Source organism: Anabrus simplex, chromosome 14 (assembly GCF_040414725.1).
Source record: "Anabrus simplex isolate iqAnaSimp1 chromosome 14, ASM4041472v1, whole genome shotgun sequence".
Lineage (NCBI taxonomy): Eukaryota > Metazoa > Arthropoda > Insecta > Orthoptera > Tettigoniidae > Anabrus > Anabrus simplex.
Window position 1 is genome coordinate 90,670,560 of NC_090278.1, and position 18,210 is coordinate 90,688,769.

Sequence of the window (18,210 nt, forward strand, 5' to 3'; positions counted from 1 at the left end):
GATGGCCAAAAAGCAAGCTTCCTAGAAAAACTAGACGACATCATTGATGAAGAGAACATAATGTTAATTGAGGATTTTAATGCCCAAGTAGGAACTGATAGGTCAGGTTATGAAGGCATTATTGGTCCATATGGACCATAAGGAGGGTGAACTTCTGCTTGATCTATGTACACGAAACCAACTTCAGGTGAAGAACTCGTGGTTTCAGAAACGGGATAGCCACAAGATAACGAGATACAGCTGGGATGGTCAGTATAGATCAGTGATAGACCTTATCACAGATAGGTCAAGTGGAGAAAAAAGTGCATGATGTAAAAGTGATACCTAGCGAGAGCCTTGATAGTGACCATAGACTCCTCACTGCAGACCTAAGAGTCACCAAACCTATTATTAAAGTAAACAAGAAGAAAAAACCACGAATTAAACACTGGAAATTGAAAGATGTGGAAGTCAAACAGCAGTTTCAAGAGGAAATCAGAGCTAAAATACCAATAACAGACACAAAGAAAGGTAATGAAGAATGGAATGAATTTAAGGCAAGTCTGGTTGGTAGTGCAGATAAAATATATGGAAGAACAGGCAGAAGAGTGAGAGGGAAAAGAACATCTTGGTGGAATGATAAAGTGAAAGAAGCCATAATGAAAAAGAATAAAGCCAAAAAAGTTCTTGATGTGGTTAAGTCTGACAGAAGAATCAACAGCGACTGAATAGACAATAATAAATTGGAAGAGATGGCAAAGGAATATAGATACAGAAAGTTGGAAGTCAAGAGAATTGTACGGGAAGAAAAAGAGAAAAGTTGAAGAGAATTTACAACTAAACTGGAAGACTGGAAGAAGACAGTAAACGGAATATGAAAATGATATATGGAATAGTAAAAAGTAAAAGATCAGATAAAGAAGCAATTACAGCTCTGGAGAGAGCAGATGGAAATATAGTTTGCAATATAAAAGATATCACGGATACAATGGGGCAGTATTTTGAAAAACTGCTAAATGGGCCTAAAGAGATCTCTGTTGAGGATGTAGGACACAAATTAATAGAGGAAGATATCCCAATTACATAGACAAAAGTAGAGCAAGCTCTCCATAGGTTGAGAAGTGGTAAGTCAGCAGGAGCTGATGAAATTACAGCTGACATGATTAAAGCTGCTGGTCTGCCAGGAATACAGTGGCTGTATAGAGTTCTCAGAACAATATGGAAGAATAATGAAATACCTGAAGATTGGAAGAAAAAGGGGTGATAGTTCCTATCTTTAAGAAAGGGAGTAGAAGAAAAAGTGAAAATTACAGAGGCATTACCCTCTTATCACATGGCCTTAAAATTATGGAGATCATTGAAGCCAGAGTAAGGGATATACTAGAGCCTATCTTCGAAGAGGAACAACATGGCTTTAGGACTGGAAGAAACACAACAGACCTGATATTTGCTTTGAGGATGTTGGCAGAGAAACACTGGGAAAGAGGAAAAGACCTAATTATTGTGTTTATGGACCTTGAAAAGGTGCATGATAATGTTCCTAGATCAACTATTTGGAAAAGTCTTAGAAAACTTGGTGTACCAGAGTACCTTATTAGGAAGATCCAAATGCTATATACTAATTGTAAAAGCAGTGCCAGAATTGGAGGTGGTCACTCTGAATGGTTCAATACAACCAAAGGAGTACAAAAGGGAAATGCCTTATCACCTCTTCTATTCATAGAAGTTATGGATACCATTTTAAAGGAACTAAAAGGAAAAGGTAATAATGATCTTCAGGCTTTGGTGTTTGCAGACAATGTGGCAATATGGGATGAAACAGAGAAGGGAGTGCAAAATAATCTGAATGCATGGTATAAGAAGTTTGATGATTATGGAATGAAATTGAACCCATCAAAAACAGTAGCATTGAAAATCAGCAGACATAATATAGAATGCAACATAAAAATACAGGACCACCAAGTTGAAGTAGTACACCAATTCAGTTATTTAGGAAGTGTAATGGGCTAGTAATAACAGAGCTGAGATAGAAATAACAGAGTAACCAAAGGCTCTAACTTTTACAGTATCGTTAGACACGTACTATGGGATGAAAAGGTCCAAAAAAAAAAAAAAAAAAAAAAATTAAAAAAAATGACCCTGTACAAGTCATATTTCATTCCCATCCTTACATATTCTCTGGAAACCTGCACACTAACATCAAAGGATTGTAGTAGGATTGAAGCCTATGAAATGAAATTTCTTAGAACTGCCCTCCAAAAGACCCGACTTGATCATGTGAAAAATGATGAGATCCGATCTAACCTAGGTCTAAATAAATCGATGGAGGAAAGACTTAGGTCATCTAGACAAATGGTTTGGGCACGTTAAACAAATTAATAGCACAAGGTTACCATGTGCTTATTCGGAAAAGAGAATAAGAGGTAGAAAACCAGCTGGAAGACCAAGAAGAAGATGGATGGACCAACTGAGGGAAGATGTGGAGAGAAGAGGGTGGAATTGGGAATCTGTCTTGGACAATGAAATGTTTTTGAATAGGCAACTTTGGAAGACGCTCGTTTTCAAACACCCTACCTGGCTCGCTGGAACAACTCTGATACGAGAAACATTATACACTGCATTCCTAGCCATTTGACATTGCATGCTGTTTAAATCTCTTCGGAACAGAGTGCAAAGAACACTAGGTGCAGTTTCAGGCTCGTTGCAATGGAGTTAGTGGTTACAATAATCAACTATTATTAACTACAACGTATGGTTATTACTAAAGTTCGGAAATTAAGGATATCATATTTCTTCCCTGAGCTAATTTTACCCAAAATCTGAAAAATAAGTGTGGATGACAGGTCCCTGACCCTGTTTAAAGCACACTGGGGAGAAACACTGGCAACCAGGAATGAGTTGGCTGGAAAATTATAATGTCCAATAACGGACCATCTATATTGGTATTACAAATTTACTCATTCGGGACAATATATATATTTATTGAACGAATCAACGACTTCCCGCAATTACGGGTTGCCACAATGGACAAAGTAAAGCATATCAGGATAGAGAAAGTTTTTATCATATAGAAATATAGTGATAATAAGGATTTCTTAGATTATGGAGGTCCGAACAGGTGAGATTTCAGGATTTGTACTGATCCACGTATGGTGGTGGTAACTATTCTTTCAATGCTGTTGATGGGCAGGTCGAACTTTTTCCAGAATTCTACGAACAAGGCAGGTATTGTGCCACGAGCACCAATCATTAGGCCGATAATCTCTACCTCATTCAGCTGGTATTTATTTTTGTAGAACGGAATGGTGGGCGCGTAGATGTTCTGTTTTTCAAGATGAACTTCAGTAGATTGGCCGACATGGTGCTCGAATCGGATAGTCGGATCGATAATGAAGCCTTTCGTGTCGTTATCTTTAAAGGCAATTATGTCAATTCGTCTTGTGCTCCCTGTCGTAGACAAACCGTGGACTTCTTCATATACACGGAAGTTTTTGCTACGGAGTTCTTCTGCAATCAGTGATCTTATCTTGTGGTGACGTGAGTTTCTCAGTACTTCGCCGTAGGGGCAAGAACCCAGGACGTGAGCCAGTTTTTCTTTCTCTCTGATGCATCTGCGACAGAGGTTTCCGTCCTGAGTTCTGCCCGGGATAGTTCGTACTGCAGAAACATTCGATGTCATCTTGATAGCCTCTCGCCATTCACTACAAGAAAGTCCCTGGTGATGCCTAATCCAATTATTGGCCGGTGTGTACTCTTTATACAACTCTACACCGATCCCCTTCTGAGGCAAAGAGCACCAAGTTGCCATTTCACGACTTCTTAGTTCTTGGCGGATTTTTCTTGGATTTGGAAGGTCACTGCCTTTATTTATTTTATTTACATATTTTACGCCCACATTGGAGCACTGAAATCAATACATTTGAGTTAATTTCTTCTTCTTCTTCTCCCAGAACTTTTTCATCCTCTCCGACCTGGAAGCCCTTTGTGTGTCCGATATAGTATATTGTTTCCGTTCAACTGCTTTTAGTTTGAGACTTATGCTTTTGTTCTTCAAAATCCTCTTCTCTTTTCTGTCTTTGATTTGTTGCCGAGTTATACCCAATTCTTCCAAATCGTCCTGAACTTCTTTGAACCAATTATTATTGATTTTATTCTTCAAAAAGTAATCGAATAGTTGTTTCAATATCCTGGTGTCTGCTAATCTTGATATGTGACAGAAAAAGGAAATTCTTCTTTTACGCATTGTAGATATTATTGATTCACATTCACGATAGACAATGTTGTTAGGCAACAATCTCCACTGTCCATCAACTTGGTGTTTTTTATTAATAATTGTTCTAAGAATTCTTCTCTCAGTTTTCTGTAATTTGTCTGTTGTAGATTTTACATTTAATTTGAATAAAGTTTCACTAGCATAGGTTGCCTCTGGTTTAACTATGGAATTATAGTGTTTCAGCTTAGCGTTTATCGAAAGAGATTTTTTTTTATAGGTTGGCCAGGTAAGTCTTTGTGCTTGTTTAAATTTAGTTGTTCTGTGTTCTATTGCTTCTTTTTCATTTGTGTTCCATGTTATTATTTCCCCAAGATATTTGAATTTCTGAACAATTTTAATCTCTTTATTACTGTTCAGCTGAATAACTGGTAAATCAACTTTAAAAGTTGGCATCATTTCTGTTTTTTCAAATGAAATTTGTAATCCCATTTTTTTAGCTATAATTTCTAGTTGTTCAATTTGAAATTTAGCCTCTTCTATTGTATTTGCAAGTAATGCTAAATCGTCCGCAAAAGCAAGGCAGTTGAGTTTAATATTTCTACCGATCTTGATAGTTGGTTGGCATTTCTTGTTCCATTCACGCATAACCTTCTCCAATGCACAATTAAATAACAATGGTGAAAGTCCGTCTCCTTGTCGAAGTCCAGTTCTTATAGTGAATGATTCTGATAATTCACCTCTAAATTTAACTTTTGCCTTCGTATTTTTAAAAGTCATATTAATGAGGTTAACAAGTTTTTGATGTAAGCCAAATTCTTTAAGGCTTTTTAATAATGAGTCACGATGAATACTGTCGTATGCTTTTTTAAAATCTACAAACGTGATGACCAGACCCTTACTTCGAACTCTTTGGTGCTTCATTATCCATTTTAAACTAATGATTTGATCTGGACAGCTTCTACCTGGTCGAAATCCTCCCTGATATTCTCCAAGTTCTTGGTCGAGTTGTTCTTGGATTCTTGTGTATATAATCTTGGATAAAATCTTGTATGTAATATCAAGTAAGGATATCCCCCGATAATTATTTGGATCGGAGCGATCACCTTTCTTGTGCAGCGGGTGGATTATCGCTGTATTCCATTCCTCAGGAAGCTTCTCCGTGTTCCAAATATCAATGATGTATTTATGTAGGTTTTGAACAGTCTGATCATTAGCATTCTTCCATATTTCTGCTACTATTTGATTCTCTCCTGCTGCTTTGTAGTTTTTAAGTGCATTAATTGCCGTTTTCACTTCATTGTAAACTGGTGGTATAATCTTTTGTAATGGAGTTTTATTTTTTGGGTTAGGATCAAATTCTAAATGTTCCACAGGATCCTCACAATTAAGTAACTCTTTAAAGTATTCTGCAAGAATGTTAGCATTATCCTGATTATTGTGTGCCATTTTACCATTTTTATTTCTTAACATAAGTGTGGGAGGGGTAAATTTAGATTGATATTGCTTGAATGTTTTGTAATAGTCTCTTGTTTTATGCTGATTGAATGTTTCTTCTATAGTGCTAAGCATTTCCTTTTGATAATTCCTTTTAATTGTCCTAATTTCTTTAGCTGTTTGTCTTCTGGCATTAATTAGTTCTTCTCGAGATTTTTCCGTTTTCCTCTGTTGATCATTTATCCATGCCTTGTGTCTTGCTTGAATTGCTTTGTCACATTCCTCGTTCCACCACGCATGTTTCTTTCTCCTTTTGATTGGGGCAATTTCTTCAGCTATGGTTTTAAGTTTGTTGATCATTGTCTCTAATTTGTCATTTAAAGGTGTTTTGGATCTCTCTAAATATATTTTATTATTTATTAAGTAACTGGGATCATAATTTCTCCTTGCTTTGAGATGATTATGTTTGTGTTTCCTTTTTGGTGTTAACTTGATTTTTATTTTTGAGATATAATGATCCGAGTCAATGTCTACCCCACGGAGGACTCTGACATTATAAATTTCTTTATGATAATCTTTATCCATGGCAACATGATCAATCTGAAACTCTCCCAATTTTACGTTAGGGCATTTCCATGTCATAAGTTTATGTGGTCGCCTCATGAATCTGGTGGTTTCCAAAACGAGTCTATGATCTGCACAAAGTTCAATTAATCTTTGGCCATTTTTGTTCGTTAATTTATGAGCTGGCCATTTTCCTACAACTGTGCGATACTTCTTTTCTCTGCCTATTTTAGCATTGAAATCTCCAAGTAAGATTTTTATATGCTCATCAGGGATCTTCGCTAATATGTAATCAAGTTCCTCCCAAAAGTTTTCAACTCCTTCTCTATCTTTATTGTTTTTGTCATTTGTTGGTGCATGGACATTTATTAAAGTATAAGTTTTATTCCCTACTTTAATTGTTAGAAGTGCCATCCTCGAAGATTTTGAAGAAAATTCTTCAATTGAGTCTATTATGCTACTATGAACAAGAAAACCTACACCAAATTGAGGGACATTCTTCATTACTCTTTCTCCTGGAGGTCCTTTGTAGAGACGATAACCTCCTGATTCAATTGGGTCCTGGTCTGTGTTCCTAAGTTCTTGTAAAGCCATTATTAAAATCCTATGTTGGTCCATCACATCAGTTAAATGTTTCAACTTGCCCACCTTACTTAGTGAATTAATGTTTAATGTTGCAAAGTATGAAAATTTTCCTGATTTGTTGAACTTAAGTCTCTTCTTACATTGTTGGGTTAGTCCACTGTCTGTCAGCTGTCTGTCGATTGTCTGTTGGGCTTCCAGGCGCTCCGATTCGCCTAGGTCTTCTACTTGACACCCCACCGATTCCGAGTGGTGTCTTTGTGCAGATCCTTGTTGTTGTTTGTCCACACCGGTGGATTTATTCATTAGAAGACTCATCATCATTGATTGTCTGATCTTTCGATCGAAACATTTCTGACCAAGGTCAGGCTTTACAATTCCAGATGTGATCTGGAAAGGTGATTAATGAAGTATGAATTGGTGATGAATGAAGTGCTACAAGTTCATCCTAGTTGTTCAGGACTGGGAGTAGGCATTTCCTCCTTTATTGGAGAATCGGTTAATATCTGTGATGTTGAGGGCCTGTAGACAATGCGTCATTTCGGATGTCAGATCACGCATCTTTAAAACGTAGCTATTGCTGGCTCGGCGAAGAGCGTTGCATGCGCTTATTTGTTGCAGGTGTACTTCCCAGGTTGCTTTGAAAAGTCCGAGGCCTTTGAATCTTAAATCAGAATACAGAGAACTATCGGGTGTATCCGTGGGTAATTGCAAAATTTCCTTTAGGGAGCTCTTTACCATTTTGTCGGCGGTTTTCAGGAAGCTAAGCGGTACTTGTCTAATTTCAGCGGTCTGAAAAGCATACACGAGAGTGGGACTGACTGCTTTGTTCAAAACAGTGAACTTTTGATCTGCCTTTAACAAAGGTGAGGCTGTAAGAGCATCTAACTTCTTGTGCAAGGTTTTTAAAGAAGTGTTTGCATCAAAGGTGAGTGTTTCGTTAAAAGTGACACCAAGATATCGAATTTCTTCTCTTTCTTTAACAGTACTGACCTTAAAATTGTCATGAATATCGAGCACTCCGTCCACGAGTTTCCCCTTTTCAATACATATGCCCACACATTTGTTGGCATTTATCTGTAGACCGATTTCCTGGAACAACGTGATAGCGATGCGTGTCAACTCAAGAGCCGCTTCCTTATTTTTGCCAACAATAACTGTGTCATCGGCGAAACCTATAATACTAAGAGGGGGCAATTCTGCAGAAACTGATTTGCCATATGCTTGTAGTAGGTTTTCTTCTGTTATCTCATCAAAAATGAAATCTGTGGCCAAGTTATACAATGCTGGCGATAATGGTGATCCCTGCATAAGTCCTCTCAACAAGCGAATTGGCTTCGTTTTACCCTTAGTGGTTTCGATCTGTGTTGTATTGTCAGTCTGTAGATTGACGATTAGTTCCTTCAGTTTAGATGGAAGTGGCTCGCCAGCTAGTGTTAGATTTAAGTGCTCATGTCCGATGTTGTCAAAGGCTTTTGATATGTCTAGAAAGATCACGGTAACATCTTGCTTATCTGTCTTTGCTGTCTTGAGGAGTCCTCTGAGAATGGAAGTATTTATAAGGCATCCTGGCTGGTCGTTAAAGCCTCTTTGGTGTTCGCTGAAAGTTACAAAGGAGCGCAAATGCTGATCTAATACCCTTTCAATAACACGTCTAATTACCGAACAGATCGTTACCGGTCTCCAGTTTGACAGACATTCGACATCGCCTTTCTTATGTATCAATACGGTTCTAGCACTCTTTAGACACTGGGGTATTTTGCCTGTTGAAAGCATTCTAGTCGCAATGATTGCTATGATTTCGCATACCGTGTCGTCCCTGATGACACGTACTAAGACACTGTCAGGACCAGGAGCGGTATCTACTGCAATTCGACGTGTTGCGGCGGAGATTTCTTCTTTTGTGATTCTGGGGCTGTACGTTTCATCTAGCTCTACACGGTCTACATCGCTGATTTTGGAGTAGTAATCATGCCTTATATTGGAATTTTCAATGGAAAATAAATCGGAGTAAGTGGCAGATATTTTGGAAATATCGACGTTGCAAGATTCGGATTTTGGATTAAGTACCCTCCGCACGGCTTTCCTTCGCTGATTGTAAAACTGAAACTGAGTGAGCTGATAGTCATATTTACGTTTTCTTTCTTGGCGTTCTCTCTTGGTCGCACGTTGTGGATTCGAGGACTTGCTATATGTTTTACCTTGATGTCCGAGACGACGTTTTCTCCTGGCTTCGTAATTTTTTGTAGCGGGGTGTTTTGGACCAGGTAAGAGATGGATAGAGTTACTCAGAAATTCCGACAACTCCCACACGAGTGTGTCGAACTCAGAATCGTTTTCACTGGAGAACTGAATGAATTTGTTCTTCCATTCCTTTAATTCTGACTGGAAAGTAGTCTCTTCTTGAACAGGATATTGCTGCTCAATGGGAATAATATCATCTTCTGACTGAGATACGCGTTGACTGAAGTTGGTTAACAAGATAGTTCGATGTATTTGTGGATGAGAGCGACTAATGTGAATGTTTACACCTCTCGCTCCTTGAAAATATCCACCACAGTGAGGGCATTGGGTTCTTCGTGTATCGGAATTATCTTCCGGTCTGTTCACAGTATCCTCGTTTTGTTCATCTTGTACATCTTCACTTTCTGTCTCGGAGTCCGAATATTTATATTGTGGTCTAAAATTTCTTCCTAACGAAGACAATATTCCCGTGAAGCCCTTAGAAGTAGTAGGTCGTTCTATCAGGGCGTAGTACTGATTCTCATTCTGGCGTAACCTATCTTTATGCTTCTTTCCCATGTGGACAAGCAAGATTTTATGAGAAAAGGTTTTATCACAGATAAGGCATTTATTTCTTGTTTCTAAATCGATCTCCATTCTGAATGAGGACGGTGGTTAAGCGAAGTGCCAAAGTTTAATGGTATAACAATTCATGGCAGAGTACTATAGCGACCAGGTAACATCTTAACTAAAATCTAGCGCCTAGCGATCGCGGCGGAAGTATTATCAATTAACGGAGAGGTCAGACTGGACTCTTGCAAAGAGAGTTAACTAAGGACCATATTATCGCGGCCCCCTTCACCAGCCTCTATTGGCAGTTATTTGAGTTAAACGTACTATAATGCGTGCGCTATTTTCAACGGATGGTTTGCTTGATAACATGCAATCTATGATTGACATAACACGATCGATTAAAATGTCTACTATCGTTGGTACCAAAATCTATTAAAACCAAGTATAATAACTCACAAAAAGAGCCACGATTCCGCCGGATAACGTCAGTGCACTAATAAAACCCGCGAATGAACAGCACAAATTAGCGATGACGCCTTAAAAACCGACCAGACACATATTTCTTACAGCGCAATGACAGGGCACTTCATCCGCACAGCCATCACCGCGACAGGAAATTTCCGAGCTGTCAGTCGAGAGATGGCATGGAATGACATTAGTAGAGAATAAGCTTGAATGGAGTAATAAAGTAGTAAAGATCACAATATGAACATAACATCTGCATTCAAGAGGATAAGTTACAATAAATATCTGTTCATAGGAAGAGGAGATAAGAATTGGTTTTTAAGATGTGACACATGCGAGGCCTTGTGGTTTCTTACTCTGCGAAGTCATGCTCCATTGAATTGAATTTTCTGCCTGTGTGCTATTTTTGGAAAAGGATGCAGATAATGAAGAGGAAATTCTCTCTCCCACCCTTTAAAAAGGAAGTACACAACTGTGCGATCATCCTCTGTTAACAATGATCAGAGGAAAATACAGAAGAGGTCAGACATTTCGAAGAATGAAGGTATCGGCGATAGAAGAGAGTCAGGAAGGGTATGAAAATTAAAGATCCCCTAATCCTCACAAACCACATACCGTCTGGGTCAGAAGGGAATAAGTGTTGACCAAAGGAGGTTGGACAGAAATGACGAATGTAAGGAGCTTGGCACTTAGCTAGGCGACCCCGAGGTCACCAATCCACGCTTGTAAGTTGAAAGTCCCTGGGTTAACCCCTTTTAATCACAAATTAAGACAGGCAGGGGATGCCGTGGATGTATTCGACTACACTACCTCAGAGGGGTTTTTGGTGAGAAAGACAGTAATAGGAAAACTAGGCGAGCCTACAATATTCTTGTAAGACACCATTTGTTAATAGACAGTAAAAGTAAATTCATGAATTATTTTCGAGTCTCAAGAGACTCACGGTACCAGAATTCTGTATTTCACGAAAGAAGATAATAGCAAGGAGCCAAATAAAGATTATGGAAGAAAAATCTCACTCTGTGAACTCGGACTTGTTTAATCAGTTTCTCGTCCATTTCATCAATAAAACTCATCTTGATGCTCTGTGCAGAACAGAAACCACTTGCCGAAGCTTAATATAAATCTGGCAGGGTGAATCTCTGCGAGGTGACGCAGCAAAATCCACCTGCGAAGCTGCACAGACCGCGTTAACGTCAAAATACACTCGCTACTGCTCCTGTGGTTTGAATTTGTGCAAGGCTGTTAAGCATCTTGCATGCGTCAAGTCCTAAAAACCAAGCCTTTACGGATTGGAATAATTTACAAGAAATGTTCAATCATGTGGACGACAGCCTTAAATGCAGATCAATAGTGAATAATTATAGGAGTCCTTTTAGTAGCTTTCTTCAAATTAGCCATTACTGATTCAAGATACCGTACTTTGAAAATAAGTATTTCTGCAATATGTGGTTATATGGTAAAATTTACAGAATTTATGTTTTGACACAAAACTTTAGTTTTTTTGGTTGAGGAATGAAATAAAGAAGGCCTCAAGTCAACATCATCTATATGCCCAGTAAGTTTTTAAAATCAAGTCTCTGCCAACTGCAAAACATTTTATGGAACCCACTTATGTTACCTTGTCAGGCCCATTACTCTTCCACAAGTGACGAAGGAACTCGCCCTGTGCATTCTGTGGGCATGCCTTTGCGGAAGACGAGTTACCTAGTCCTGCCCGTTTTGACATAAATATGTCGTAAGGCTTGTGGACGTCTGAAAATTTGCATTTTAGCAAAGTGTGTGACGGTAGTGTAACCCTATAAACCATACAGGATGTAATGTAATGTATGGATCGATGGTCAGATAGTGTTACCTAGCAACCATGCAGGCTGTCTTATTATTTATTTACCAAAAGTCATACAGATTATATGGATGGTCTAGCGACAAAGGGCAAGACCCATGTACATTAGTTGCTTCACAGACCTGCAATTAGCAGCCGTTGATGGATGGACATGACCAAGATACATTTTTATGATCATTCGATTTTCGCAAAAGGAAGAAAGTTTCTTTTGATTTGCATTTGGTATTTCAAACCGTAATTCAATATAGCATTTGACTTCTTGCAACTACATTATGATACTACGCCTGACATGTAACGAACAATAAAACAATGCCATTATTGTGATGCATTATTATTATTATACTATGAATATGTCTTGTATAACAATATAGCAAGAAAAGCAGTGAAAAATAAAAGTACTGCACTATGCATGATGTTACAGAAGCAAGCTCACTGTGAGTTCCACCACTTGCGTTATCCTCTCTATCGAAAGAGCCATTACCTGCTTCGTCACCTGGACCAATGTAGAATAGTTTCATCATCCAAATGAACATGTTTATCAATTATGTACAGAAGAAAATGCAATGAAATATTGGCTTGTAGTGTGGCGCAAAAAGTCTGAAACCTATTGACATCTATAAAGTGATCATGGAACTAAACTCTGCAACAAAAACAGGTGAGATAACACGTCCCACCCAGGAGGTAACAGTTTGTGAAGGCTCTCTGAGAGTTATCTTGTCACATCCAGTTACGAGGTTAAGTAGTTTTTTTGTTATATTGGATGTCATTTATTTCCAGCGACGACACTGTTATTTAAAAAAAGGTCATTATCAGGAAACTTTTCTATACATAGCAGGGTAGAGGAGACAGAGGAACGTGCTTACAACACATTCCATAAAGAAACAACAGCAGTAACTTACCTCTCCGGCAGAGGTCAATGGCAGCATTGAGTAGCACCTCCAGCTCTTGATCGGGGAGAACAGGCACTACCCAACGGGGACTTGAGATCTTATCATCCAGCATAGCAAGTTTGGCATGCGGGAAGTCTGGCTCGGTCGGCGGCATGTTCTCGTCGCAGATGATTTCTCCGAGCATCTGTTGAGGGACCATAGACTCATTTCCTGAGGATGGCTCTCCGCCGTGCTCCATTGGGACCACGTTGCCAACACCGGAGATCTGAGGCTGAATCTGTAATAGAAAGATAACCATCACGTAAAATTGTTTATAGATCATCCTTTAACAAGAAAAGAGTTCACACCAATACAAAATTCATTTCAAATTATGCAACTAATGTAACATTATCTACAGGGTGTAACTAAATGTGAGGGAAATCTCTGCAAAATTAAGGACATAAAGTTAGCATTAATACAGTCGTTATTTGTGGCGAAGAGGTGAGTTCAAATGACCTTTTCTTTCTTGTGGAAAGCCACAACAAGTTTCCCAAATGCAACTTATTTTTCTAATTTTACGTTTGGGTTCTAAGTTAGAACTGAGTCAACGATTACAATTCACTAAGTGCTGTGGTTTGTGTGAATCATTCCGAGATACACAATTAAGTATTCATTTATTTTCCACCTAGTCGATACAATGATTGCTTAAGGCAATTTTTAATGGTCAAAAGTGGTACATGTTTCGTATATTATCAACATCTTCAGCCACATAACACTGTTTAGATGAAAAATATATAAAATTGACAAAGTAATGCTTTAGAGGAAGTGACCTTAAAATTAACATAAGATTGACAATGTTAATTTTAAGGTCACTTCCTCTAAAGCATTACTTTGTCAATTTTATATATTTTTCATCTAAACAGTGTTATGTGGCTGAAGATGTTGATAATATACGAAACATGTACCACTTTTGACCATTAAAAATTGCCTTAAGCAATCATTGTATCGACTAGGTGGAAAATAAATAAATACTTAATTGTGAATCTATTGAAGTGCGATACGGACCATGAAGCTGATTTTATGTAATCATTCCGAGATACACGGAGGACAGTTAAATGTGGACACTCGCCAACATAATCAGCGTGTGGTTGCCCCACGGCTGGACCTTCAAGAATCAACAACGACCCATTGCTGTCTACAAGGGATCGTGGTTCCACATTGTTTGGTTGCTGCACACGAAGGATCGTGTTTCCATGGGTGAGTCACTGTCTATCAAAGAGGATCTATGGAAACTACTGCAACTGTAACCAGCACAACTGTAAGGTGAACCTTATGTCAATAAATTCAGTTTAAAGAATTTGGAACTCATTGTAGTTAGGACCTCTATTTGTACCCAACTTCTACACCCAGTGTGCCCTGTGATTGAGGTATCTTTACTCTCCGATATATCTAGTCGTGCCTTTATCAAATAATTTCCTGGTACAATATCAATTAGTTTTTTCTTCTTCTTTAGGTGTAGCTGTTGTAGGACGTTGACATGGACTGTCATAGTTATTCTGTTCGATGTCCTCCCTCGTGATGAAACGATCAACTCTTATGTGTATTGTGCTACTCTGAGGAAAATGAAGAAACTACTTCAGCGTGTTCAGAGCCATAAAAAATGCAAACAAACTGTTCTTTCTCCAGGACAACGCAAGACCTCGACAGGAGCTCACAAAACTTCAGGGGACTGTTCTTCCTCATCCATCCTACAGCCCAGATCTCACACCTTAAGACTTCCATCTGTTTGGCCCAATGAAGGATGCACTCCATGAGAAGCATTGCGTGGATGATGGGGAAGTTTTCGATGCAGCACGATGTTGGCTCCGACATCGACCAGTCGAGTGGTACCATGCAGCCATACAGGCCCTCAATTATGGTGGCGTAAGGCCATAACATTGAACGGAGGTTATGTTGAAAAATAGGGTATTGTAACAAAAGTATTGGGAAATAACATCGTGTACTTGAATCCTCAATAAAACCAACCTGCTTTCAGAAAAAAAAAAGTGTTGCATTATATACTGATTTTCCTTCGTATGAAGCATGCAATAGTAGTCCAATCTCTTCTAATCTTCTCATGGTGGCTTTTATTATAGCCCAGGAATTGACTCCGTACACAACGAGTGAGAACATTAGCCTGCAGCTGCAATGGTAGTTCTCTGCTACAGAGTACTTGGCAGAGGCTTGTAAATGCTGCCCTGGCCTTTTCATTAATTTGGGAATCGCTGATCTAAAACCATTCTAGAAGCAAAAACAAAATAAGTCATTGCCACATCATGCATGAAGCACATATGGTTAATTTTTTAACAGTTTGTTAACCCACTGGTGCAGACTCGCGGAACCATTAACCCCCCCAAGGGATGGAGTTGGTTTTGACTCTTGAGATATGGGAGGTAGATCTCTGGCATCTCTTTTCATATTCTTTGGATGCACATATCGATAATGGAGGGACGCACTCTGAAATTTTCTTGTGGGCAGTCTTTGACTTTTGACATTTGTAAACAAACATACTATATAGATGACAGAGTAAATATAATTTGCATGTTATAAATCTAATTCCGTATTGATGGTTATCACTTTACAAATAAAAATGTCTTATATTGTCCTTTTCTTTGTACAATCTCTATATGAAAGTGAAAATGACAGTTTGAAAGGGTAGCTACATTTCAAGAAGAAAGAACTCTGATAATTAGTGTACGTGAAGTATTATCTGATCATGTAATGATTACGCCGATGGGGAGAGGAGGGCAGGAGGTCCTGCAAGATAGTAATATTGGATCTCTGTGATGTTATTCCACAGGATTACAAGTGACTGCAAAAAGATTTCAATAATGTTGTGAAGTGGACAGCAGACCATGGTATGATTGTAAATGGGTTGGAAAGTCAGGTTGTAAGGTTCACCAAGAGAAAAAGCCCTCTCAGTTTTAATTATCTGTCTTTATGGGGGTGAAGGAACGCCACAAGCATTACTGTAAGTACTCGAGTGTTCAAAAAAGGAAAGATCTATATTGAAATAATCACATTAATGAGGTTGTAAATTAACATTACAGATCTCTTTACACTGTTTGGAGGGTATTTAGGCATTCTAGCAAGTATGTAAAGGAGAGAGAGTGTAAGTTACTGGTAAGACTCCAATTCCAGTGTATGGGACATTCATCCCGATTACTGTCAGACTCGTTGGCTGAATGGTCAGCGTACTGGCAGTTGGTTCACAGGGCCCCAGGTTTGATTCCCGGTCAGATCGGGGATTTTAACCTTCATTGGTTAATTCCAGGGGCTGGGTGTTGGTGCTGTTCCCAACATCCCTGCAACTCATATACCACATGTAACATTATCCTCCACCACAATAACACGCAGTTACCAACACATTGCAGATACCGCCCACACTCATAGGAGGGTCTGCCTTACAAGGGCTGCACTCGGCAAGAAATAGCCACACAAAATTATCACGATTACTTATTTGAGAACTGGGAATAAGTGCGATTTGTTCTGGGTGATTTCTGACAAGAGTAGTGTTATAAAAATGTTGCAAACTTTGGGCTGGGAAGACTTGGGAATATGAAGACGAACAGCTTGACAAAGCGGTATGTTATTACATTACTGTTATGATCCGTATTGAAAAATACTACTCATATGCATAACAAGTATGTTCTGAGCTGTCAGGTGAGAAAAGGTTTGGAATGACATTAGTACACGAATAAGCTTGAGTGGAGTTTGAAAAATGAGGAAACATCATAATATATATAAAATAACTTGCCAATACCAGCATGCGACGTAAAAGGCTTAAGTTCTATGGACACCTACAACGAATGGACAGCAACAGGCTTACCAAGAAGATCTTCTCTTTGGTTAAAAGCTATAAGTCTGGAAGCCAATAATAATAATAATAATAATAATAATAATAATAATATTAATAATAATAATAATAATAACAACAACAACAACAACAACTTGTTCTGACTGACTGATTAATCATTGCCAAGCCAAAACTACTGGACATAAAGAAATGAAATTTTGGGGATACATTCATATTAACATGTAGGTGCTCGCTAAGGGAGGATTTTTGGATATTCCGTAGCAAAGGGGGTGATAAGGAGGGGGAGGGGGGAGGGTTGAAATTTTAAAATGAGTGTATCAATATCTCAAAACTTTAAAAGTTACCAGATGTAAAACTGGGTATTTAGAATCTTCTTTAAAAATAAGGAAACACGAATTTTTTTGTTTTTGGAAAATCCCAATAGGAGGGGTGAAAAGGGGTTAAATGCCTTTAATGAGGATACTTATATCTCAAAAACTGAAAATATTACAGACCTGAAAATTGGTATTTGAGATTTCTCTTAAAAATAAAGAAACAAGTATTTTTTTGTTTTTGGAAAATCCATTTAATTGGGGGGAGGGTGAAAAGGGGGTGAATTTTTAGTGTATGAGTGTATATATATCTCAAAACTTTTAAAGTGTACAGATGCAAAAATTGGTATTTAGAATCCCCTTTAAAATAAAGAAATATGTTTTTTGTATTTCGTAAATCCCGATAGGAGGGGTGAAAAAGGGGTTGAATGCCATAAAAAGGATACTTATATCTCAGAAACAGAATATGTTACAGACCTGAAAATTGGTATTTGGATCTCCTCTGAAAATTGGTATTTGGATCTCCTTTGAAAATAATAAAACACGTATTTTTTTGTTTTTGGAAAATCCAATTAATGGGAGTTAAACAGGAGTGACAAATTGGGGTGAATTTTTCGAAAGACTATATCTACAGTATATCTCAGAAATGTTACAGACACAAAAATTGGTATTTGGAACCTGCTGTAAAAGTAAAGAAACACAGGTGATTTGTTTTTGGAAATTCCACATGAGGGGAACTAAAAAGGGGGTGAAATTTTAAAATGAGCATTTCTACAGTATTTCAAAAACTTAACATGTTACCGAAGTGAAAAATAGTATTTTTTATCTCTATTAAAAATAAAGAAACGTGTATCTTTAGTTTTCTGAAAAACCACTTGGGTGGAGGGGTAAAAGTGACTGAAAATCGGGTTGAATTCTTTTAATTTGGATAGTGATATCTCAAAAGCTGAAGATGTTACAGACATGAAATTTGGTATTTGGAATTTCCTTTAAGAATAAAGGAATACGCATTCTTTGTTTTCGGAAATCCACCTAAAGAGGAGGTGAGGGAAATTGAAAAATTAGTTTAATTATTTGTATCAGGATACTATTATCTCAAAAACGAAGATTTTGCAGACTGAAAATTGGTATTTGGAATCTGCTTTAAATTAAAGAAATACGTATTCTCGGAAAATCCAATGAAGGGGGGTGGGGGGAGGTGAAGGAATTTAAAAATTAATTGAATTAATTATATGAGGATACTTACATCTAATAAAAACTAAAGTTGTTACAGACGTGAAAATTGGCATTTAGAAGAT

At 38.0% G+C, this 18,210-nt stretch overlaps 1 protein-coding gene across 2 annotated transcripts in view; it reads right to left on the bottom strand.

Annotated features, from left to right (window-relative positions):
* faf (ubiquitin carboxyl-terminal hydrolase-like faf) overlaps positions 1–18,210 on the bottom strand; it is a 299,786-nt gene that overhangs the window by 248,642 nt on the left and 32,934 nt on the right. For both annotated transcript variants that reach the window (XM_067158104.2, XM_067158103.2), the window contains exon 3: positions 12,776–13,043. In XM_067158104.2, coding sequence (XP_067014205.2) covers positions 12,776–13,043 — 268 coding nt within the window. The remainder of the gene's footprint in view (positions 1–12,775; positions 13,044–18,210) is intronic.